The 24,762-nt window shown below is 41.5% G+C and overlaps 1 protein-coding gene across 4 annotated transcripts in view; it reads left to right on the top strand.

The window, feature by feature from the left end:
- Positions 1-24,762, top strand: part of LOC121509420 (tetratricopeptide repeat protein 28-like) — a 266,183-nt gene that overhangs the window by 205,398 nt on the left and 36,023 nt on the right. For all 4 annotated transcript variants that reach the window (XM_041786787.1, XM_041786786.1, XM_041786788.1 and 1 more), the window contains one exon: positions 12,486-12,993. In XM_041786787.1, the coding sequence (XP_041642721.1) occupies positions 12,486-12,993 (508 nt within the window). The remainder of the gene's footprint in view (positions 1-12,485; positions 12,994-24,762) is intronic.

Genomic DNA, 24,762 nt, shown 5'->3' with positions numbered 1-24,762 from the left:
GTACAACTAATCAGGCAGTTTTTGTGAGCAAAAGCTGCTGGTGGCTTCTGGAAATAGACCGAAGTTTCCAGAAAAACATAAATAGATAATTAAAAAGATTTGTAGGTCTCCTTTACAACTCTCACAGATTGTCACAAAGAGTAGCAGCTCTCAAACAATGATTTGTTGATGCTATCAAACATTTATTGGTGTAACTCTAGGCATCTTGATTGAATGGGATGTTGTCAAATTTTTATATCTTTCTCTTTGTAGAGTACAAAGGCTGTCATTGCTCTCTGTAAACAATCGCATTCATTTTTTCAGTTCACTCACAGGATAAAAACTTTTTCAAAGTCATTATTAGAGAAGTCACAAGTTTATAATGTAGAACAGGAGAAAGGAAAGAAGCATCACCTCTGTTTAAATGCTGTTGATGAGACACGCAGATAGCGGGGATGAAAATGGGTCAGAATGAATGTGATGAGTGCAGATTTTTCACCATTATGAAACAAAGAGCAAGTCTGCCTGCAGGCCTGTCCCTATTACATGTTTGTTATGTGAAAATAGAGGACTGAGAAGATGGGACATCCAGTAGACTCAGTAACTCTTTTGTAACTACTTGACTACTGATCTACTAAAGACTGGAATTTAAACTTCAAACCTGCATATTTTTAAGGGTGTAAGCATTGCATCCATGGTTTTCAAGAAAATTTGAGTTAAATGAAACCTATTAGAAATGAGTTACATGCTGCTACAGATGGATTAGATGAGAGCAGCACAAAAGCTGCATCACCCTCCTCAAAGAGGACGGTGAGGCGCTGAGAGTCTGGATGTTTGGTTGTCACTCTTCATTTCCATCATTGTGTCTGGCTGCTCTAGGCAACAGCTCCGGTCAGCTTATATTGATTCAGGTCCTCAGACCTTAACCTGTGTACTCATATCTCTCCTCTCCTCTCCTCTCCTCTCCTCTCCTCTGCCACCTAACAAATGGACTTTTTGTATTCACTGCAAAGATTGCACTCTGTAGCTTTACATGTCAGGCCTGATTTGTCCAGCTGTGTGGGCTGGCAGGGACAGCACCTCCCATCTCTGGGCCTCCAAAAAACGCCCTTGAATAACCCTGCAGTCCTGCGTCCTTGGATTGACTGGCCAGCATCCTGCTGAATGCTGTCAGATGCGAGGTTGAGCCCTGGAAGCTTTGCTATATTTGGCACTGTCCTCAGAACCAGCAGGGAAGCATAACAACCACAAATTAGCTTATAATGGAAAGACATTGAATTATTAGATGTAGCATCCTTTTTAGTCCGACTTTAAAGTCTTGGCTGCTTATTTCACCTGCAAAATTGTTGGGTGTTTTTTCTGGCACTGAAAAGATTTCCTGCACATTAATCTCTGTCCACATTCAGGAGTGTCACTTTAACCGCTACTAGCACATATTAGTGTTTAGAAGGAGTTATCCGCCCTTCACAACATTCTGTGTCTCTCTATACTTTGTCCCTAGCTTGAGGCCTTGCAAAGTGGCAAACCTTGATGTTTACCTCCTGGAATGACTTTCAAACACCACTGTGATTTCCCCTTCTGTCACCACAAGGTCTCTCAAGAATTGATTCCCCGCACCAGCAGGCATCACACAGCTATGCCCGTGGAGATTTGACTTTAGCGCAGAAATAAACAGCAGCCCTGTGCAGCCCCTTCAAGGCTTTGCTCTGATTTAGAGTACATTAAGATTCATTCACAGTGCCCCCGCTTCCCCTGGCGTGCCACCTCTTCTATTTCCTCTTCAACCAGACTTTGGATTCATGTGTTTATATCAGAAGGCGGGAGGATTGTTTTTGCATTTGAACAATGCTGACATCCTGTCACTTGGGACAGGAACGGGGGTACAGAGGCGGGGGCTGGAAAGGTGGAGCCAAGCCCTCCTTCTCTTTTTTCCCCCTCACTTAACATTTGGCCACTTCTGTAATCCGTGTTTTGTCTAGCGAATTGTCAGAGAGAGGGTGCTGAAATATCAAACCCCCTCTACACCACTTAAAGGGAGCAGTCAAATTTTCCAGCAACACCAGTGGAGGCTGTCAGGTTCAATTTCATTCCCTGCGTTGTGTGTTTCTTCCACTTGGCTGCCTGTTTGCCACCAACTTGCACAATATAGCCTCAAACACACATAGAGGAGCAAAGATGCCCAGTGAAAATGCAAAAATGTGACCACACACCCTCTCAGAAACCACACAGCTCTGGGATACATTTGGTATGTTTGTGTCTCTATGTAAGGACGTGTGGGTTGATGTGTGCTGGGTCTCTGGAGTAACCACAAATGATCCACCATTTGCCTGAAACCACAGCACAGGCAACAGAAATACTATTTCATTAGCATTGCCTCCACTGCAGCTTGTCTGTGTATTTAGCTCCCTGCATGTAAGACTGCATGGCTGTTAGTGCTTGTGCTACAGTAGATGTGAGTGTGTTTGACTGTTGGAGCAGCAGGCTGTCTCACAGACGGCGTTGTAGCTGTCACGAGTGCCCTTAGCCGCAGCTTGACCTTTAGTGACAATCAATCCTTTGTGAATGCGTCCTGTGGAGGCTAAAGGAATTATCAAGCTACAGGACCTCTGGCGTCATTTATCTACATGCTGGAGGTCACACAGGTCACAGAAAAACAAGTGGCTCCTCTGGTATCTCGTCACTGTTAATAGATCAGATTAGCTCTGATTATTGATTAAAGAATGTGATGTTATGAATGTGGACCTATGATATCTGTTTGTTTTCCACTGGAACAAATAAACAGTCTTTTCATAAGTTGGATTTCCAAAATAACTTGAGAATGATGCCTGTTTGGAATTAAAATAGCAGCTTTGGACTTGACAGAGTTCTGACTCTCATGAATATCATTTCATAAGATGGAAAGGAAACAAACAATTGGCTCAAGAGAAGAATAAAGCTGAGTGTGTATGTGTAAGAGTTGTAAAATTTCCAACACTTTGATACTTTTCAAAACCATGTGTTTTAAATTGGAGCAACCTCTGACATTTAAACGTTTGCTAGTATAGTAATAGAGAAACTTGAAAAGACTTCAGATCTTCAGCTGTTTTTAACAAAAACATGCCCAAAAGGACAGAAAGAGAGTACTCTCTAATAGAGCCCGACCGATTGATTGGTGGGCCGATTAATCGGGCCGATTATAGCGTATCACAGATTAATCAACATCGGCCAATACGTAGCTGATATATTAACCCCGAGAGCTCACGCGGCACGGATACGTGCGGCAGGCACATCCTTTTGAAAATTACTTGGTAACGTTTGAACCGTAAGTCGTGGGCACTAACATTTTCTTGTGAGCCCGGAACTTTGGTGACTTTTCGGGGTCTTTGGAGGTTAAATCCACAGTGTTACATCCGATAATAAGCGTCTTTTTAATTAATTTTTAATCCATTTTCGATCATGTGCTTTGACTTTCTTCAGTGGGCAGCCATATTTGTTTGACATGCCAAGCATTGTGGGAGTTGTAGTCTCTACTGCTTAGAGGAGTAGAGACACAGGAGTAGAGAATAAACAATGATAAATGCAACTGTTAATTCACATGTCCACCATTATCTAATATCAAATAGACTATTATACAGCATTTTAACGTCATCTTGCATCTTTATATAATAAACAAAGATAATAAAAATATAAGAATTTGTGTTCATGTACAGTATATTTCCTGTGTATATCAATGTTCTTATTCCATATATCGGCTTTTTTTAGCCCCCAGTGTCGGCATCAGCATCGGCCCAAAAAATCCCATATTGGTCGGGCTCTACTCTCCAAATCAGGGGTCCCCAAAATTTGCAGCCTGTGACCCTCTAAATATTTTGACATTGTGCTTAAACTACCACCATCCCTGGAGGTAGTTTAAGCACAACGCATTATGTAAAAATTTACACTTAACTTTTTTTTATATATTTAGGAGTATTTCTACACATTACCAACATTTTAGCACAAGTCTGACGTAATAAATACTGTTTTGTTTTGAATTGAACTTATTTTGAAGAGTATTTTCTACAACAATTGACAAAATATACCACTTTAAATCAATGTATGTTTCTCTTTAGTTTCGGAGAACATCCTGCGACCCCCCTGTCAGAGTTTTGCGACCCCCCTGGGGGTCCTGACCTCCACTTAGGAACCACTGGTCTAAATTGCACAATTACATTGGCAACTAACCTTACAAAGCCAGTACATTGGCCAGATTTAATGTCTGTGATCAGGCAGATCCGTTCTGTAAAGCTTCAGGCTAAAGTGTTTATTTCTAGTAAGAGAATGACCGGACCAACTAGCATCAGCTGAGAAGAACGAGGCGCTGGCTACAAGTTTTCTGTAGTTGTACTGCCAGCCTGCAAACAGTGGCTGCTGATGAAGAGATTTGCATTGATGCTGCAGTTTATCAGAACAGTACAACATCACTGTATTAAAAGAAGAACTGCAATGAAAGCTTTTTAGTTGGAAAAGGTGATTTTTGCTCTCTCTGACCCTGGCTTTAGGAAGATTATGACGTACCACTAGGGAACATGTTATGGATACCAACTAGGGTTGGAATTTAACTTTTTCGTCTTCTTGCCACTGTGGCTGATGGATTTAATAACCAACCAGCCACAAACATTTTCTAACCAGCTGCTCTATTCCAACAAGCAGCATGATTTAATAAGGGACAATATAATAATCAAGGCTTATAGTATTCAAGTTATAGGCTGTTTAATAAGAGAGTTGGTGCATAAATGTTTCAAATATCGCTCATTTCGACCAGTTTGACCTGTATTCAACTATGCAAACATTTGCTGTGCTTTCTATGGGGTGCTGTAAAATCATAAGCTTTTCATGCATTATGAGTGTCGCACCCCTTTACTGTAACTAAATCACTTTGTTAGGTTAGCCTACTTCTATTTACATGCCCCAGTGGTCAGTATGTTAAGCAAATTCACCTGACTCTGCTCAAAAGTACCTGCAAATGGCTGGTGGTGGGTGCTAAATTCTCACCCTGGTACCAACACATCTGATACCTACTGTGCCAAATTACTATGCAGATTTTGGGGCCTCACTTCGTGACCCTGCCACCCTGACATAATCTCCTGCCACTCCATATGAAAGGCATGAAATTTTTTGTAAGATTATTTGCATTCCTTTAATAAGGTAGACCATCTTGTAGTCATGGGATGCTTTCCAAAACTGCTAGAAATGTAAATTTCTGCATAATGCTTTGTGCAACATCGTATGCTTTGACCCCCTCCAAAGACAGCGGGGTCCCCAGCCCCTGGCACTGTTATTTTGGGGGTAATTCACTGAAAAGTTTGGGAGCCCCTGTTTTTCATTGGGGGATATTTTTATGGGCTTTTTATGCCTTTATTGGGAGAGGAGGAAAGTTGATAGAGTTGGAAATGAAGATTAGAGAATGGGGGAGTGACGTGGGAAAAAGCCACAGGCCAGACTCCAGAAGCGGCCTAACTGCAAGGCTGTCTGTGTCCTGGAAACCCCTTGTCTTAAAGTATCTTAAAGTACCCAACCCTATTTACCAACTGACTCCACTGATAGTAAACAACAATAATGGCTGCCTTCCAAGCTCACCATATGTAGTGTAATGTTTGGCAGTGGTGATGCCAGCCTCTTACATCACATGTTTTGTCTGGTCTTCCTAAACACTGTGTATGGGCTATTACCCAGATGGATGTAGAATAAATCACATGATGCTTTGGAGATGTGAAACAGTCTATCTGGTGTGTCTGCTTAATATGCAACATCTCGGTACGTAAATATTTCCACAGTAACTGAGCAACATAGTCAGTGTGCTGGAGTTTTCCTGCAATATATGGCAACTAAATGCAAGAAATTCTGCAGTACGGCTTCCTTGCAGCCAAGGAATTTTATTTATCTCGCCAACAGGTAAAGAGACTGATAGATTTTTGCTAGTAACATCACAGTTTAAAAATCTGACATAGTGACTGCCCTAGTAGGTGTGTGTGTCCATGTCTGCTGGTGATTGTGTGTGTGATAGAGAGCAATCAGGCACAGCTGTACCTGCCCTCGCTTGGCAGAGCACTGCATTTGTCTGCTTAGAAAAACAGAAGGTTTTGATATGGCAGAGAGGCAGTCATTTGGTCGTTCTAATGGAGGCTCCCATAGGATCCATATCTGTGTGCAAACAGCGAGCCCAAGAAGAGAGTGTGGTATACACCCATAAAACTGGATGAATATTTTATCATATCCCCACCCCGCCCCCAGCATCTACACTGACATCAGCTGCATGCCTCCTCCATCATTCTTCCCCGTTTGTTTTCTCTCATTTACACTCATGCACATACATGTCTTTCTGCACATGCTCACACAGAAAGCAACATCCACCTCCAGAAAGGTTCTTCCTGCTTCTTTGAGAGCCTCTCTGGCAGCTCTGTGAAGTTGAGATGTTTCCTTTTTTGTCAAAATGCATCCCTGCAGGTGAATTCACATCTAAAGACACACTCGCCCTGGGGATGTCTCCGGTATTCTCTTCTCTCATCCTTCAAACACAATCTTTCCAGTACCCTTTTATCTGTCCCCCTTTCTCCCACCTCACTCCCCCCATGCACCCCTCTCCCCCTCCAGTGTGCGGTTCTGTTTCCTGCCAGCTCGCTCCTGTTGCTGCCTGAGCCCAGCTCGTTAAAGGAAACACTGGAGCATGGTCCTCCTCACCTTCCCTCTGCACTGCCGCTTAATTAGACAGCTGTTTGTGTGTGCATGTGTGTGTGAGACACTGTATGTGTATGAGCAGTGGAATAAATTGATGATTTGTGTGCCTGCAGTATTTGTGTGGAGGACCAGAGAGTCTTCAGTCACATGAGTCATCTTTTTGAAGTGACTGGTATCACAGCGGCCTGCTTGTTTGTCTGATGTTCCACCCGGGTGTTTAATAGCAGTGTGCACTCATACATACACTGCATGCAGCTTTTAGACACAAACACATATTTCTTTGATCAAATGTGCTCAATTTAGCTAGTTTTTAGTTTTAAACAGCATTTAATAAATTAGCTGGTTGTTCACAAAAGATTTGGATGTCCAATTAAGCTTTTATTAGTGGTTTACTTCAGTTAGAAGGCAAAACAGACTAAACTTGTTCATTGGAATAAAGGTTTACTCTATCTTATTTTTAGGGCTGTTAAAAGATTACAAATTTTTTGTTTCATTTAAATTTTGAACTGTCTTACACCAAGGGTAAATGACTTCCTGTTCGGATACAGTGCTGTTTTCATTGTTAGATTGAAGATTTAATACTAAAACCACCATCAGGGTGAATTTACGGTCTCTGACTTTTCTTAAAAGTTTGTTTTTTAACCATCTGGTCTCAAACAAAATGGTTTGCAAAACTCCAAATTCTGAAAATGGCCATTTATACCTAAAACTGCCATGTGGGTAAAATTTACCCTACAGTGCAATCATTTTCCCAGTGTTTTATTTCACACCAGCAGATAAATGCCTGAAAACATCTTGTCCCTATTGCTTCACTGCCTTATAAGAAGTCATAGATCAACTTCCAACATGGATACCACACAAAAGAAAAGATTCATTGTTGTGAAATGTCGGTGGATTTGCTCAGTGCTTTGAGTGAATCTGATGTTTGGGAAGTTTCAGGACAGAGTTATCAGTTCAACAAGACAATTTTGGATGTGAGAGATCTTCATCTTCCATTGATCTACTTCTCTTTCTGTGGTTTATGAGTTATCCTTTGTCTATGATTAAATAATAGCTCTTGATCAGTGCTTTTGATGAAAATCAATGCATTCTGATAACATGTAAATATTACCCGCTGGCTGTATAAGTATGTGAGGTACAGCTATTGTATAGGACTGCACTTATGAGGATAAAACCACATGGTTCACAGTCACACCAAGTGTTAAATATTAAAGGTTGGGTTTTCACGCACAACTGCTTTAAGTTTCCAATAAGTAACGTCTTTAGTTCTCTGTTAGCTGCTGACTGAAGTGCTCATGTTTTTGCTAAGGTGTTGGAAAATGATTAGCTTGAAAGCTGACCAATGCATTAAGTTGAAATTTTTGGTGAAACTGAAATAAAAACAGCAGTCGAATCTTCTCCTATATTAACTGAGGTGTGTGGGGAAAAACTGCATGTCACGTGCACACGTGTTTGAATGGCACAAAGGATTATGTAAAGGCAGAGAGGATGTCCGAGACGATTCATGTTCTGGGCATTCATGCAAATAAAGAATTTCTGAAAATATTCAACAAAGTATTTAAAATGATTGATGACTCAGTATGAAAATGATAGCAGACATGGTCTCCATTGATAAAAGAGGCAGTTCAGCAAATTTTGAACATTGCAAAAGGATTTGCCAGAGTTGTCGAAAAAAACTTCTGACTTCTGATTTTAAGGAAAAACACAAACTAAGGAACAAATTAAAGGAAACCTTTATTTTTCAGAAGGAGTGATTACATGCGATGAAATGTGGATCCTCCAATACGATCCTGAGACAAAACAGCAGTCAGTTCATTGGAAAACACCATTGTCACCAAGGATGAGGAAAGCACAACAAAGCAAGTCCAAATTCAAGCCATGATGATTGTTTTCTTTGACATTACGGGTAATTTTGGAGGAGTGGATTCCAGAGGCGTCAATTGTGAATTGACACTATTACAAACAAGTTCTAGAAAAGTCTAATGAAATAGACCACAACTGTGTTAAATGATTTCACTCTTCTTTAAATGACAAAGGTTCTGAGACGACTGTCTGAAAAAGACCTACTGCACTGCTTTGATCAGTGGAAGACCTAAATGCAGAGGTGTGTTGATGCAGAGGGCACTGAAAATGTTTATGTTCAATAATATTGTATTATAGTGTAAGTATTGTTTTTTAATAACCATACTTCGTGCAGAGATCCCCGGTGGTTCTAGTGTTGAACCTGAGCTTAACTACAGAGAAAGAACTTGTTATGGATCTTACAGGAAATAAGGGGAGATGCTGACGTGCCCTCGCAAAAATGTGTTGAAAGGGACAATAAATCATGCAAGAAATCACAACCTGATTATGGACCTTGTTTCATTAGGATTAATACGATTAATCATGACTGCTCTGTTTTTCTTATTATGACACTTTCACTTTACAGACACAAACCTGTGTATCTGAAAGTAATAATGGTAATTTTTTCACAAATTTCTTCCAAGTTTTGCACCGTAATTGTTTCTGTTGGGTGACTCTGATTAATGAAAATGTATTCTTGCATCCTCTCTCCTCAGACTAATGGCTAAACATCTGCATTGGTAAAGTGAAAGACCTGTTTGTTTTCGCCTCAGTGGTAATGAAATAAAACTTGTTTTCCATCCCCTCTTGTCGAGGCAAAGTGACTCCTCTCCTCTCCTGCATAATCCCATTAATGGCACTTTACTGAAGTAGCAGCTGCCCTGCTCAGCTGCAGGACATGCCTTTTGGCTGGAGGGCAAACTGTGGGCTCCTTAACACCTTTTCCCTCCCAAAGGCTCCCCTCCACCCACCTGTAATGGTTATTTTTCTCCTTATCACTCTTTCTCATCACTCATTTGGAGATCATAGATACACAAAGAGGTCTTCTTTTCTGAAATGTAACTGACCATCAGATATTTTGTTTTGATACTTTTATACAAACATTGTTTTCCTAATAAGGTTTTACCAATATCTGTTTAAGATGGAGTTAGTCCTAGGAGATCAGGCTTAAATGAGTTATAAGCTGATACGTTCTTAAGTGTCTCATTATAGAAGTGGCTGATCTGATAGCGATGGATGCTTGTTTGCACACTTGTACATGGCTTTATTCGTCTCTGTCTGTCCACTCAGAGTTATTTTCCAGCCCTGTGTTTACGAGCGTACGAAGACTGGAGGCCCTAATCCAACCGTTCACGTCGCCATGACAACCAGGCTTGTCCCATAAGCCTTGCCAGTCTGTGATGATAGCCTTGGTTGTTTTGAGGAATATCAGAGCTCGTGGGTCCAAAGTGAAATATGGTTTTTGATTTTCAAAGGCATCTTCACAGCTGCAGGGAGAGACAGAACCACACAGCTCCACACAGCCAAGCAGTGCTTGGCAGGACGCTGAGAAATGAAAGACACCAGGGGCTCAGAGTCACAGATCCTGCTCTGCTGCATGACATAAGGGGCTAATTATGCTAAGTACAATACATTACCTCTAGCATGTGCTATGAAAGCAGCCATTTCTCTAATGTGCTGCAGAACATAAACATACTTAGTAAAGAAGGCTGACAGAGGAGAATCAGCCAGGAATCTTAAACCAGTGTCCTTGTCAGAGAAAAAAGATGGAATAATGTTATTGGAGCCGAGCATTTCTGATTAACATGTCATCATGGCCCTCCCCTGCCGCCTCCCCACTCCTTCTCTCACCCTCTTCCAGGCAGAACTAGTTTACCTTTCATTAGGAGACCCTTGGTGCAAAATGTGTTTGCTGATAAGAGCCAGTGGTTTATCAACAGTTTATAAAGCACGGCGTAAGGATTAATCAAATCAGCACACATCCGGAGAAGGGCTGGACTCTGTAAACACAATCAGATCTGACTCTGCAGACGGATTGAGAGAGAGAGCAGGAACAGCGAGGGAGGGAGGAAAGATAAGTGCTGAAAAGAAATGGAATCAAATTAGAATGAAGTCGGCAGAAATTATGAATTTCGTGCAATTATTTCTCTCCCAGAAGGAATGTTATTCTGCGATACTGGAGGGGTGTGGAAATGAGCAGCAGTGGGAGAAGGCTGCAGTCAGAAACAAGCGAGATACGGTGCCAGTGACTGTCCCTGAGCCAAACACAGTGCCTCCTCTGTGCCTGGCAAAGCTGGCTCCTCATTATCTGCCTATCTTGGTTCCCATCTGAGGAGAAAATGCAGCGTTGCAGTCTCACTTTAGAGGGACACTGATCACAAGAGCAACTCATCTCAACTGGAGAAAGATTGCGCTTCCCTTTCTCACTTTCTGTCTCCCTGTTACTCCCACTGCAGCGAGCTGCAGGCAGACAGAGATGAGGAATCCTCTCTGTTTTTTTGCTGTGAAATGTGGAAGTTTGAGTCAGAGAGATGGAGCGAAGCTTCAAAAGGCACATGTAATTGAGCAGCCCTAGATAGGCTATCTGGGAACATGAAACAGCAACAGTTGTGACGGAGGGTAATTGCCTCCCCGGGCCTGTATAATGCCTTGTCGAGTCTTTAAACTTGAGCAAACTGCTGGAAGTCCTTATGTCAGCAGGTAATTGGTTCCAGGCATCAGCAGCAATCTGAAATAAAGGAGGATAGGTAGGTGTGCGTGTGCTTAGAAAAAAGAAAGTATGAAAGATTCACAGTAAAGTGACTTTATGAGCGTCTTCAGGAGTGTTCTGTTATATTGATTTTTTTCTCAACAATGTGTTTCTTCTGTTCATTTATTCAGAGGGCTCAATATTTTTCTGATGTGGAGCTGCTGCAAAGTGAAAATATCTTCTGCTCAATCCTCAGATTTCATCTGTGTGTATTTGCAGGGTGGTATATGTGCATTTGGATCAAAGATGGCACCCTATGTGTTAAATGCAGCTTTTGTAACATGCAGCACTGGAAATTGCAGTCCAGCCCCCAAGGTGATCCGGGTCAGCCTTGTTGCCTTCTCTGTCAGGGTGTCTTTCCTACCTCCTGGCCCACATCCAGCCCCCTTCCTGGCTGAAGGATGCAGAGTGGGACCTCAGGAAGGCGATGCTTTATTAGCCGGCCCTACATGATTAATTGAACATCTGTTCACACAAAAACAGCTGACCCCAATTCCCAGCTGTTTACCCCCTGTATAAACAGCTAATAAGCCTGCAGTGAACGTGTCACATAAGAGGTCAAGACGGCATCTTCTTAAAAGCTCTATGTTCCTGCTAAAACTCTCCTGGTGCATTTGAAGGAGGCGTCCAGTGTAGTTTTGTTTTCACAGGTGGAGAAGGCTTGAGAAAATGGAAGATGAAGTAGATGAGGATACACAGAGTATTGTTCTCCCCATTTCCAGCTTGAGAGGTCTTGTCAGCAGTCAGTCAGTCAGCCAGTTTGCCCCCCACAGCTCTGGCGTGAAGCTAAATTCTCTCTCCTCCTCCTCCTGATTAGCCGTCTCTTTGTTCTGTTGGTGGTAGCGCGCCATGAAGCGTGATTGCAGCGGGCAAACTGAGGGTTTTAAAACAAGCCTGCTGCTGTGCCGATCTGCATCGCACTCTACCCCCCTCATCACTTAGCGAGGATGAAATCAAATCAGGTTTTGTTTGTTGTTCGGTCTCTGAGTAGTGAGCCTGCTAAGAGATTTGGGAAGTGGATTTTTTCCCCATTTAAGTTATAATAATTCAGGCTAAAGGGACATGGAAATGTGGGTGGGAAATCTGTACTACAAAGGCAACAAAATGACTCACAGCTAATAGAATATGGGTATAATTAAGAGGGCTTTTTTCACTGTACTACATTTCAAAACCTTATAGTATTACTAACTCTCTATCTTTCTCTCTATCTTTCTGTCCATAGGCTGCTTCAATGGCGCTGAGCAGCTTGGGCCATGTATACACAGCCATAGGGGACTATCCAAACGCCCTCGCCAGCCACAAGCAGTGTGTCCTCCTGGCCAAGCAGTCCAAGGATCAGCTCTCAGAGGCTCGTGAGTTGGGAAACATGGGGGCCGTCTACATTGCCATGGGAGACTTCGACAACGCCGTCCAATGCCATGAGCAGCACCTGGGCATCGCCAAGGCCCTAGAAAATAAACGAGAGGAAGCTCGGGCCTACAGTAACCTGGGCAGTGCCTACCACTACCACCGTAACTTTGACAAGGCCATGTCCTACCACACGCACGTCCTGGAGCTTGCACAGGAGCTGGAGGAAAAGTCCATCGAGATGAGAGCCTACGCAGGACTGGGTCATGCTGCTCGCTGCATGCAGGACTTAGAGAGAGCTAAACAGTACCACGAACAGCAGCTGTCTATAGCTGAGGGTTTGAAGGACAGAGCTGCAGAGGGAAGGGCCTCCTCCAATCTGGGTATGTATGGAGAATACTAACACTCTTTAGTAACTGGCTAAGAGGTGATTGTCAAAGCTTTGCTATGTCTTTAAGATAGACGTTTTGCTTTTTGAAAGTACAGATCATAACAAATCCCTTTCATCATTAGAATTGAAAAATTGCACAACTATAAGTTTCTAAAGTAAACTGGGATCCTTCATTGTTAATATGAAACCACTGTGGAGAAAAAAGCAGTAGTAATATTGTTACAAAAAGAGGAGTTTAATTGAGAATGAAAAGTTATTTAAAATTCATCCTTTTATTATGACAGATCAAAAAAAGAGAGAGGGAGCATGAAGACTATTAACTTGTTTATGTTGTTGCATTGCCTTGGGGCAGTAAACATTTCATTGCTTTGTTTTCAGACATTTAATTGACAAAATCCAATAAAGCAGCTGTATATAAAGCCATATAAGGACTAGCCTATAGTACATGAACTCTGTAGTTTCTTCTTGCTGTAAAACTGTGAATTTTCCAGCACTGCTGCTCTTAGTGTTAATCTAGCTCACACAGGTTGTGTACCTGGACGAGGAGGAGCAGGTATTGCTACAGGGAATAAGAGTTGTCACTGAAACTAAATTTAGGAGTGTTTGTATTCTCTACCAGTGAATATGAGAAACTTCAGGCCAGTGCAGAACCCATAATGTGCAAAACAGACACTGCAGTGGTACCTTGTGTCATAGTTTGAAGCAAAGAGAGTGTTAATTGTTTTCAGTATCAGTTGAATTGTTTTCAGAATTGAAGTTTGGTCAGAGAAAACATCCATAAGTTTATCAGACATGAAGGAACTGCCTGATGATTAATGATATGTAGCCAAAAGCAGCACATCTCATATAATTAGTCTGTTTTAGCACATTTTTTAAGGATACACCTGATGGCAGGTATGAAATAGTGTGAAGTGGGAACTCTTATCTTGATTTTTCACCTATCATTAGCGTGTATTAAGGGTATCTTTTAACTTCAGCTTCTACAGGATTTTTTTTCAGTGGTGAAAATTGCTGTTTGACTTTATAGCAAGTCCCATTGGTTATCAATGTTAATCCAGTTTTGAAATCCGTGTTGAAATTAGCTAAATAAAAGTTGATCCACAGACTTAACATGCAGACCGATGGTTTAATTATGGTCATTCAAGGTCAGCTCAGTAAAATGACCATAAGGTGCATCTCAAACAAAAATTGAACATCATCTAAAAGTTTTTTTCCTGTGATTTACTTTAGAAAGTTGACCTCCATATATTCTATATTAGTCACATGCAAAGCAAAACATTTCGAGACTTTGTTGTTTTAATCTTTATGATTACAGCCTATAGCTCATGAAAATCTAAAATCCACTATCTCAAGATATTTCAGTATTGTGTAAAAGTACTATTTACAGAGGCTTCCAATCAAGGGGAAGACTGCTGACTTGATAAATGTCCAGAAGGCATTCACAGACACCCTCCGCAAGGAAAGTTAGCCACAGAAGGTCACTGCTGCAAGGGCAGGCTGTTCTCAGAGGGTGTATTAAAGCAAATTCATGGAAAGTTGACAGGAAGAGAAAAGTGTGATAAGAAAAGGTACATAAGCAATAGGGATGGCTAAGCCTTTCCAAGGATTTTCAAACAAAGCAGATTTAAGAACTTAGGGGAACTTCACAAGAAGTGGACTGAGGCTGGAGTCAGTGGATCAAGAGTCAGTGCAGAGAGCACAGCAGGCAGCAGCTGCATGCTAGAGACAGCAGGATTTTTTCTAGAAAGATAGAGAAAACTAGATATTTTGTCTCACTGTATTTCAACAAGTTACAAAGGTTTTATCAGAGCTAAAGAATTTAACTTCGCACAGCTCCATACGACCTCACTCTAATGGATCCCGGTCCAGTCCACATTCCTGACCAGTTTCTAGCAAAGTCAGGCTTTAATGGCTGTGAGAGGTTTTTTTCTGGTTTGTGAAATAAAACTTATTCCCTTGATTGAGTCACAAACAGCATCTCACAGGATAACAAACACCTTTCATCCTCCGTGCATAAAGGAGAGGGCCAAATATGCAGACAAGTGTGTGCCGGGGTCAATCACATGGCTGATTTAACCTCTCTTAATATAAAATGATAATGCCATACTATCATTCACTGAATGAACTTACCTTTAATTCTATTTCATGTTATCAAGAAGTGCCGTTTTCACCTCAAGCTTTCATCAGATGGTTAAAATTGCTCATGTCGTGGTAAAAAAAAACTTTTAACTGAATATTTAATCCTGCTCTGGAAGCAGGCTGTCCTATGACATGGGAGCTTGTTTGGTGCAGCAGTGAAAGGCATCCAAAATTACACTGAGAAATGGCACAGTTCATGGCGCAGTGTGCCCTTATCGTCAAGCCACTCCTGAGCCATGGACAACATTATAAGCTTCTCACTTGGGGTAAGAAGAAAAAGAACTAGACTGTTGCTCAGTGGTTTAAAGTCCTGTTTTCAGCTGAAAGTCAATTTAGCATTTTATTTGGAAATCAAGATCCCAGAGTCTGGAGGAAGATCTGACAGGCACAGAATTCAAGGTGCTTGGAATCCAGTGTTTTCAGTTTCCATAGTCAGTGGTGGTTTGAGGTGCCACATCATCTGCTGCTTATGGTCCACTGTGACTTTATCAAGTCCAGAGTCAACACTGTCCGCCATCTACCAGGAGATTTTAGAGCACTTCATGCTTCTATCTGCTGAGAAGCTTTATGGAGATACTGGTTTCCTTTTCCAGCAGGACTTGGCACCTGCCCACAGAGAAGCCAAAACTACCAGGAACTGGTTTGCTAACCATGGTGTTATAGTGGTTGATCAGCCAGCCAACTTCCCTGACCTGAATCCCGTGGAGAATCTCTTGAGTGTTGTCAAGAGGAAGATGAGAAACACCAGACTCAACAATACAGACGAGCTGAAGGCTGCTATCACATAAACAAGGGCTTCATAACACCCCAGCAGTGCTACGGACTGATTGCCTCCATGCTATGTCACACTGTGCTAAAGGAGCTCCAACCTATTACTGAGGGCATATATGAGCATCATTTTCTAGAAGGTCAACATTTCTGTATTACAAATCCTTTTTGGACTGATCTTCCATGATATTCTAATATTTTGAGATGGTTGAGTTTTTTATGAGCTGTAAGCTGTAATCATCAAGAGGTTTGCAAGATGAGTCAAGACAACAAGGTGCTGTATAAGTGCAGTCAGTTTACCATTAAAGATAAAGGAAAATAGTGTGAATGTGCCCTGTCTGCCTTTTGAGCATTAAAGTATAAGAGCATGCATTTGCTGCTTGTGTTTCCACAATGCTTTTGGCTACAGTTTTGTATTTGTCCTAATGGAAATGCGCTGTTTACTTATTTAGTTGTATTCATTGGTATTTATGATTTAGACTGCAGCATTTTTTATCCAATTTAGGCAAAGGCCAGCAGTATATTAATGCATCATCTCAAGGTTATGTAAAGTTGTTTTTAGGTACAGTATTTAAGGATTAAATTATCTTCTGCTGTTAATAGTACTCAGTAGATTATAGAAACATAGGGAGTGCAGGCCATCTGCATGGTGCATGCTTATGCGAGCCAGCAGTAATTTATGAGCCCTGGAAGATCCATGATGATACACTGCCAACATATAGCACACGTTGTCAGAGTGTAAATATACCCTATAAAAAAAATGTGTGATTTTTCAATGGAAATCTTCATGTGGATCTGCTCTGCTCTCACCTTCACACTTGCTTTGGCTTAATCACACCTTGAAATGAAAAAGTGGTGTGAAGATAAATAAAAATGAGTTTGAACTGGGGAAAATTGAATATATTATCTGGATGATTTGATTTAAATTTATAGTGATTACAGTGATTATAACCCCTTTTATAATCCAATATTTTATACAGCAGTAACCTGATAAAAGGAAATTAGGAGCACTGTAACCTTGCAGGGTCTTCTAATAGAAAGATGAAAGGAGCCTAAGGAATAAAGGCCTCCCTTTAGATATTCAACACCCTGTGACATTCATGTAAGGCCATTTCTCCTGTATTTAATCCAGCAATTATCACCTACACTGGGTGACTTATAATAGCCATGAAGAAAGTAGTAAACCTGACTCTAATGGACAACTAAGAGGCAAAATAGGTCCTCCTAGATGATTTATTTTTTAACCTAATGTGTAAAAGTGTGCAGGGTTAATCATCCAAACATAAATTGAAGGCGTCCTTTGACCGGCCTAATGGTTGCACTTCCTTGAAAAGCTCTCGCACACCTGATTTTAAAGAGAGCTGGTGACTGGTTGTCATAAATTAGAGGGCTTTAGCGAGAACATTTTATGATCTTACAGTACATGAGAGCTTTATTACGAGTGGGCACTACATGTCAGGCAGCAAATGTGTTCCTATCTGTAGCATGAGTGCTGTTTTGATGGCTCGTTTTTGTTATTAGTTGTGACATTACAGTTCTTGGAGTCCATGGAGGAGTAATGATAGTGTGGCTGATGCAGTGTCAAAGACCTCCAGCTGGCGACAGAGCAGGAACTAAAAGAGTGGGTGTAGCTGCTAGTTACTCAAGCTTGGACTAGCTTGAGCATCATACAGATACTGCACCTCCAAACACCCAGGAACACTCTCCGTCCATCAGAGAGGAGAGTCGCTCTCCTCTTTTCTTTAAGTTTTTGATGCCATCCTCTCTCACGCTCTATCCGTCTCTCCCTTCACCCCTACTGATTGTAATCTGCAGCTGTCAAGCTCCCAGTAATTGAAACTGACTTGATGAATCGCTTAATTACCTTTAATAGCTGATTCAAGAGGAGCTGAATAATGAAGATAACAGAGGATGAAGTGGAGGTTGTGGAGCATCAGCCTGTAATTGCCCCATTGTTGTTGTTGTTTTTGTTTTGAGCGGTGGGGTGTGCGTTGTTATTCCGTCATCAACGCCCAAAAACCTGCTTAGCAGAAGAAGATAATATGGGCTAAAAACTAACAGGATGTTGTTCGAGACTTCAAATAATGCGGCTGCACAGAAAGGAGAAGATGATGGGCTGAAGATTAACGAGCAGCGATAAAAGGATAAAAACAGCGAGTGAGAGATGGCAAGGAGAAGCTGCAGAAACAGGAAACTTTTATTATGCCCGCTCAGCTTGTCGTTAATGGTGCGTGGAGTGTGGGTGGAGCAGCAGCTGACATGGCTCTGAGGTACAGTTGTAGCAAGATCGCCATACTTTAATATCTAACTATGATGCCCAGCGGTACCAGCAGCCCTGGCTCAGCACACTCTGACCTATAAAGGATAGAAAATGTTGTATTCCAGCCCCATTTATTATTCATTAATTGGCTAACTTACCCCCTAGTCAGCAATATTTAATATCTGAGAGGGGGGCTGAAGTGGTGGGTTCCCATGCAGTTCACATTTCTGGTATTCATGAAACAGAATCTAAATTGTATTATTTCCCTTTGCATTCCACTTCAAAGAGGCTTGAATAAGTTTGTTTCACAGTCTTTGTGCATGTGCCTCCTTGCTGTGCCCGACTCACACCTCCTCCTATGGCCATATGTCCCAAAGAAGTCACTGGAACTGTCGCCTCCATCAGTAGCAAAAGGGCCGGAGGTAGCAGATCTAATTAAGCATTTTTTCTCCTCCTTTTTATCCAGCATCCCTAGGGAATATTTTCTGCTGATGCTCACAAAAACAGAACAACAGCAGGAGGAAAACAACGGAAAGAAGTGTTCACAGAACTACAAAGATCCCACCAGTTCTCTCTCTGATGCTCTGTATTCACATCTCATCAGTTGTGTTGAAAAGAAGAGAGCGTAACTTCTGGGTTAAATTAGTTTCAGACCTTTTATGCTAAACTCATTTCACACTTGCACCTTTTTCTATTTAGGGGTCATGTGAGAACGAACTCTGGAATTTACATTCCAGAAAATCAGTTGTGGAAATCTGCTTTGACCAGACATCTGATTAGCAGGTTTTGTAACATGTCTGATGGAAACATTGTCACACATGATTTACAGTTTTAATAAACCATGTGTGCTGGCATTTGTGCTAAATACAGTAACACTGACCCGGATATCGAGGGCTCTTAAGCATCTTATCGTGACAGGAATTATGTCACCACTTCTTTTTAAAGGAGCAGCATATAAATAGGTGACATCATAATGTAATTACAGATAAAACTAACATCCTATCATGAAATTGCTCCAATGCTGCAGCATCAGCTTTGTTATCATTATAACAACAACATACACATGCATATAAATCCCTTTTCTAACTGGTTTCAGATTGCCCACAACAGGAAAAGACAGGGACCAGACTCGCCTGGGGCTCTGAGGCGTAGAGATTATTCAGTTTTCTACCTAAGCCTTCGGAAACAGCAGTGATTGTAGATATATTATTAGTCTGACAAGGAAGGCTAGCAGGAGAGTGCTGAATTTACAGAGGAATTTAGCCAGCCTAATGGACCAGACAGGATGAATGAAAGCACGCTGCTAGGGGGGAAGACAGGAAAGTGACTAACCAATGCATAAAAGGTGAATTCCTCTGAGATTGGTGGCATCTTAAGCTCACCATTAATGACTTGGTAAATACAAGAGGTGAGTTGGGAGTGGGATTTTTCACATGCCAATCTTATGCTACACTCCTGGAGAGCTTTTTTGCTATCTAGTTGATCTTTGCAGCATGGCCCAGAATGTGTGTTTGTTGGGAAAGCAGCAGACGGTCCCTGCCTCCCCTTACATGGCCCCTTCAATCTCTTGATAGAGGAGGCGGCCAAAAACCGGACTAGAGGCCCTGCAAAACACACTTTCCTTGTCTGTGTGCTTATATTAACATTGAGCTCATTTTATGCAGCTATTATTCTGCTCACTGTGGAACTATTAAATGAAACAAAAGAGCTGTAGCATTGTTTTGCATTAAGCAACGGTGGCCTTTTTTTCAGCACCTTCAGCATGAAATGTGATCTGTTCCTAAACAGTGAGGTAATTGTTCAGTCCAAAAAAATCTAGCTGAACAGTGGAAGCTAAAGTGGTAGGAGGAATCAGATGTCATGCTCTCAGACAGAACAGCAACAGTTGTTCTGATGAGCCTAAAAAGGGGTGAGAACAGCTAGTACAGCACTTTTTTGTGTGTGTTTTTCAACAGACCACCCATCCATCTATCCATACCATGTTCTTTTTTATCTTCTCCTTTCCTGTCTCTATGTCAGTCAGACTCTGGAGGATGTCTGTGTCTGCATGGGAGGATTTGCTACCTTAACCCCAGATCCTCCAGCTCCGCCCTTTCCCCTCCTTCCGCAGACCCCAGCAGGATCCAGAGTCTGCCTCGGCTCACTACTTCCCCCCACAGCTCATAACATACAATACTGTATGATGTACAACTCAGTTACAGCACTTTTATATCATAATGAAGTCTGTGACTTTCATTCACCCTTATCATGCTAGAAGGCTCAGTAAAAGACACAATCTCTGACGGTCATCCATATATTCAGATTCTATATTCACTTATCAACCCTAACATGACCAGCAATGCAATCCAAAGTAACAATAAAAACAATAATTTGACTTTATTAGCCATAAAAATTATTATTCTACTTTATATTTATTACTCAGTATAGTAGCTGTAGTTGTACTGGAGTAAAAACTTTTTGGCTATTGCAACAAAAAAAATGAAAATGTTACAGTATAATTAATTATGATTAATTAATCTAAAACTGCTATTTTTGGATTGCCTGAGATTGCGTATGGTTGACTGGTGCAAACTAGCTGCATACTAGCTTATAATTAATGTAACAAACAGAACGTTTGTAAAATCACCCTCTGGGAATTATTGTAAAAGTTCTTCCCTTTCCATGCACTTGGTATGGGAGGTTTCTGGGATGGATGTGAATCATACCCCATACAATGGATATATAAAATAGTCCATCTGGTGTGCCAGGTTAGCTGAGAGCTGAAAACACTGAATTACATTGTTTTTTTATAGAAAGAATGGACACTGCAGTAACCTTGCAAAGATGGGTTTGCCAGACTCCATGTCATCAGGCAAATCCATATAGCAAAGCTCCAATCTACAACGTTTGTGCCAGACCTATTAATGGCACAAACTGACAAATCAGCATGATTTGAGGAAAACAAAACAGTAGCGGGCTGGTTAAGTTGTACTGGATGCCAATAGCAATGGATGCCACCAGTGAAGCAATTTGCCTGGATGTTGCTATCATATAGCAGCAAATGTATCTGAACTGGACCACATTTCTTTATGAAATAAAGAGCAAAGAAAGAAAGCTTTCCCATGATGGAAAAGGTGATTTGGCTCTTCTGCTGACCTGCTTCGTCATGATTTTGCATTCGTTACAGGTGGGGTTAATTTGTACAATCATAGACATTGTATACTGTTCTATACTATACTATACTATACTATATTATACTATACTATACTATACATTTCCTCGGAAAAGTGTGGAATGCCCTCTCCAGGTTGGGAAGGAGATCCTGCCCCAAATGGAGGAGTTCAAGTATCTTGGGGTCTTGTTCACGAGTGAGGGAAGAATGGAGTGGGATATTGACAGGCGGAGGGGTGCGGCGTTGGCAGTGATGCGGTCTCTGCATCAGTCTGTCGTAGTGAAGAAAAAACTGAGTCGTAAGGCAAAGCTCTCAATTTACCAGTCAATCTACATTCCTACTCTCACCTATGGTCATGAACTGTGTGTTGTGACCGAAAGAACGAGATCATGGATACAGGCAGTCGAAATGAGTTTCCTCCGCAGGATGTCTTGGCTCTCCCGATAAGGTGGAAAGCTCGGCCATACAGGAGGGACTCGGAGTAGAGGCACTGCTTCTCCGTGTTGAGAGGAGCCAGATGAGGTGGCTCAGGCATCTGCTCCAGATCCCTCCTGGACGCCTCCCTGGTGAGGTATTCCGGGCAGGTCCCACTGGGAGGAGGCCCCGGGGAAGACCCAGGACAGGCTGGAGAAACTATGTTGCTCGGCTGGCCTAGGAACACCTTGGAATCCCCCAGGAAGAGCTGGATGAAGTGGCGGCGGAGAGGGAAGTATGGGCTTCCCTGCTTAGGCTGCTGCCCCCGCGACCGGACCTCGGATAAGCAGACGAAGAAGGATGGATGGATGGATGGATGGATGGATGGATGGATGGATGGATGGACTATACTATACTATACTTACACTGTACTATACTGTTCTACACTACACTATACCATACTTTAATGTACTATACTAAAATATACCATAATATATTATACTATAGTACACTACACTACACTGTACTGTACTACACTAAACTACACAATACTATACTATTCTATACTATTCTGTACTATACTCTGTTTTATCATACTGCATAGTTCTTTAATGTACTTTAGTGTGCTATATTCTATGTACTATACTGTACTGTATACTACCACTGTTTGAAATATATCCATGCAGTGGACATAAAGCATTCTATCTAGTGTGTCAGGCTGGAACTGCAGTGCAACAATAAGCATAAGTGGGCTGAGACTCTTATGCGTTCTGATTTTTTTTAAAACACTTTATACTATTATGGACTGATTTTTTTAATGTGTAAGTTTTCAGTCTGACACATTGCACCTTTTTATAGTAATCCTTAACTTGTTTCTTTCAGCAAACCAGGAGCCTGCAGCTTTTAAGATATGTTCTCGTTTTTGAAAATTATCTTGAAGGTGTGAAACACATTCAAAATTACTGAAGTATAACTGCAAACGTTGGTCAGATGGACTATTTTTTGAATTCCGCTAGGCTCAAAGTCTGACTTCTTCCTTTGGCATTCTTCACATGCCATTCTCCTCAAGCTGAGGTCCAAAAGAGCATCATCATTTCCACAAACACCACCATTCCAGCATCCTGTCAGGGTTTTTACTCCTTAAACATGAAGTGTAAATTTTAATGTTGACCTCATTTTAAAGATATAAATGAAGAACACTCTCCAGTCTATATTTTGAGCTCAGGCTGGTCATCTCTGCTCTAATTCTAGTTTTCAGCCAGCCGCATTGTTGTAAAAATCCTCTTAATAAGTGTAGGCAGCAGTGCTCAGGACCTCCATGGCTCCTGGAGGAATGACACAGTGATTTACTCCCAACACAACGCTATCCCTCAAAGTCATCACTGCAGCATATCCCTCTTTGTACAGCCAGCTGTGTAATGAAAAGTGACAACACATTGCCATGCTTTTAATGTCTTTGGTTATGGGGGGATGGAGGGGGCTCTGGATGGATAGGGCCCTGTTTGAATGTATTTGAATGATGTGCTGGGTGCTTTATCCTGGTTTTTCACTGTCTTTATCTTTCACTGGCAAGAAAAAGGGAATAATTGATACGTTACAGCCAAATATATGTAGCATGCACCCTAGTTTTAAAGTGTTGGCCCAAAAACTGATTATCTGTTGCCAGCAATTTGTTTTTCCACACTAACCACCTTAGCTAGACCCTTCTGCTTATTCCACATTTTTGTGCTTCATCAGTATTTCTCAGCATGTTTGGTATGGTTTTATTTACTATCATTCTGGAGACTATTCCCAGAGGGTTCCTTAATCCTCTTACCATATGGAGGGAAGCAGAAAATATTTTCTCGCCTAAAGTGTGGCTCCAGGCGTAGCCTGAGGCTTATGGCAAATTTTGGCTTCATCTTTCAAGCCCAACCTCAAACCTCGCAATTGAACCCCAGTCTCTGTCCTCACTTCCCCATCTAGCCCTCCGTCCGTCTCCAGGACCCCAAATCCATTTTTAGCCTGCAGCATGGAACATGTTTGCTGGTAATACATCAGTAGGCATTATATCCTCTGCAAGATCAGCCTCCGTTGGGGAAAACATAACCTTGGGAGTGACTTTGTGGCGAGGGCTGTCAGGGCTCTTCAAAGTTGCCTGCCATGAATCTTAACATGCTTCTACTCTTAAGAGAGATTCGAAGGAAAGCAAACCTGATGGGTTTGTCCAAGGTGTAGGAAATTATCTGTTACAGTGCAAGCTTATATCAAATATTTTCCAAGCTTTATTTATTTTAGCTCAAAAATTGCTGTATTTGCACTGAACATGGTCGTAAGTACCACATAGGTTTCCCCCATCATGAAAGTCTTCATTGTGAAGTTATTTCCATTCATGCATTATTAGGCATTGCTGCTTTCTGTTCTACCCCATGACACATCCAGCATACCAACTCCTCAGGGCGGTGACCTGATGATTACAAGGTCAGCACAGATTGTATTGCTTTGACCTAAGAACACGAGCAAGCAAACAAACAGCAAATCAGCTCTGATTCATCAGGAGATGCTGGCTGCATGTTGCTGCATGGTCTGAATTAAGCAGGTCGATGATCTTTGATGATGTTTGCCCTGAAAAGTGCAATCTGTCTGCAGAAAAGTTGTTTATTTTTGTGTGGAATTTACTGACACTTTTTTCAGGCAGGTTGATTTGAGACTAATCTCCTCATTCAGACCTGAGTCAGAGTGAAATATTGATGATGCAGATGTCACACTTTTGACTTGCACAGTTTTTTCAAGGCCAACAACCTAAAAAACATGCCAGCATTGTATGTGTTTGAAAAATGAGTACGCAGAGCTGACAAACTAATACTCAGTCCAATAATTCTAACTGTATAGTAGGGTTCCCCTGGATGCTTAACAAGTCTTAATAAGTCTTAATTTTACCCGTGAGAGGTCTTTAATTTTAGAAGGTACATTGATCAAGATGTGTCTTCATCTTATTTATTCTTTATTCTTTATTTTCTAGCCAATGTTATACAATTTTAATCTTTCAT

This window comes from Cheilinus undulatus, linkage group 5 (assembly GCF_018320785.1).
Source record: "Cheilinus undulatus linkage group 5, ASM1832078v1, whole genome shotgun sequence".
Taxonomy (NCBI): Eukaryota; Metazoa; Chordata; class Actinopteri; order Labriformes; family Labridae; genus Cheilinus; species Cheilinus undulatus.
The sequence above is the reverse complement of the archived record's forward strand: the minus strand, read 5'-3'. Positions and strand labels throughout refer to the sequence as shown.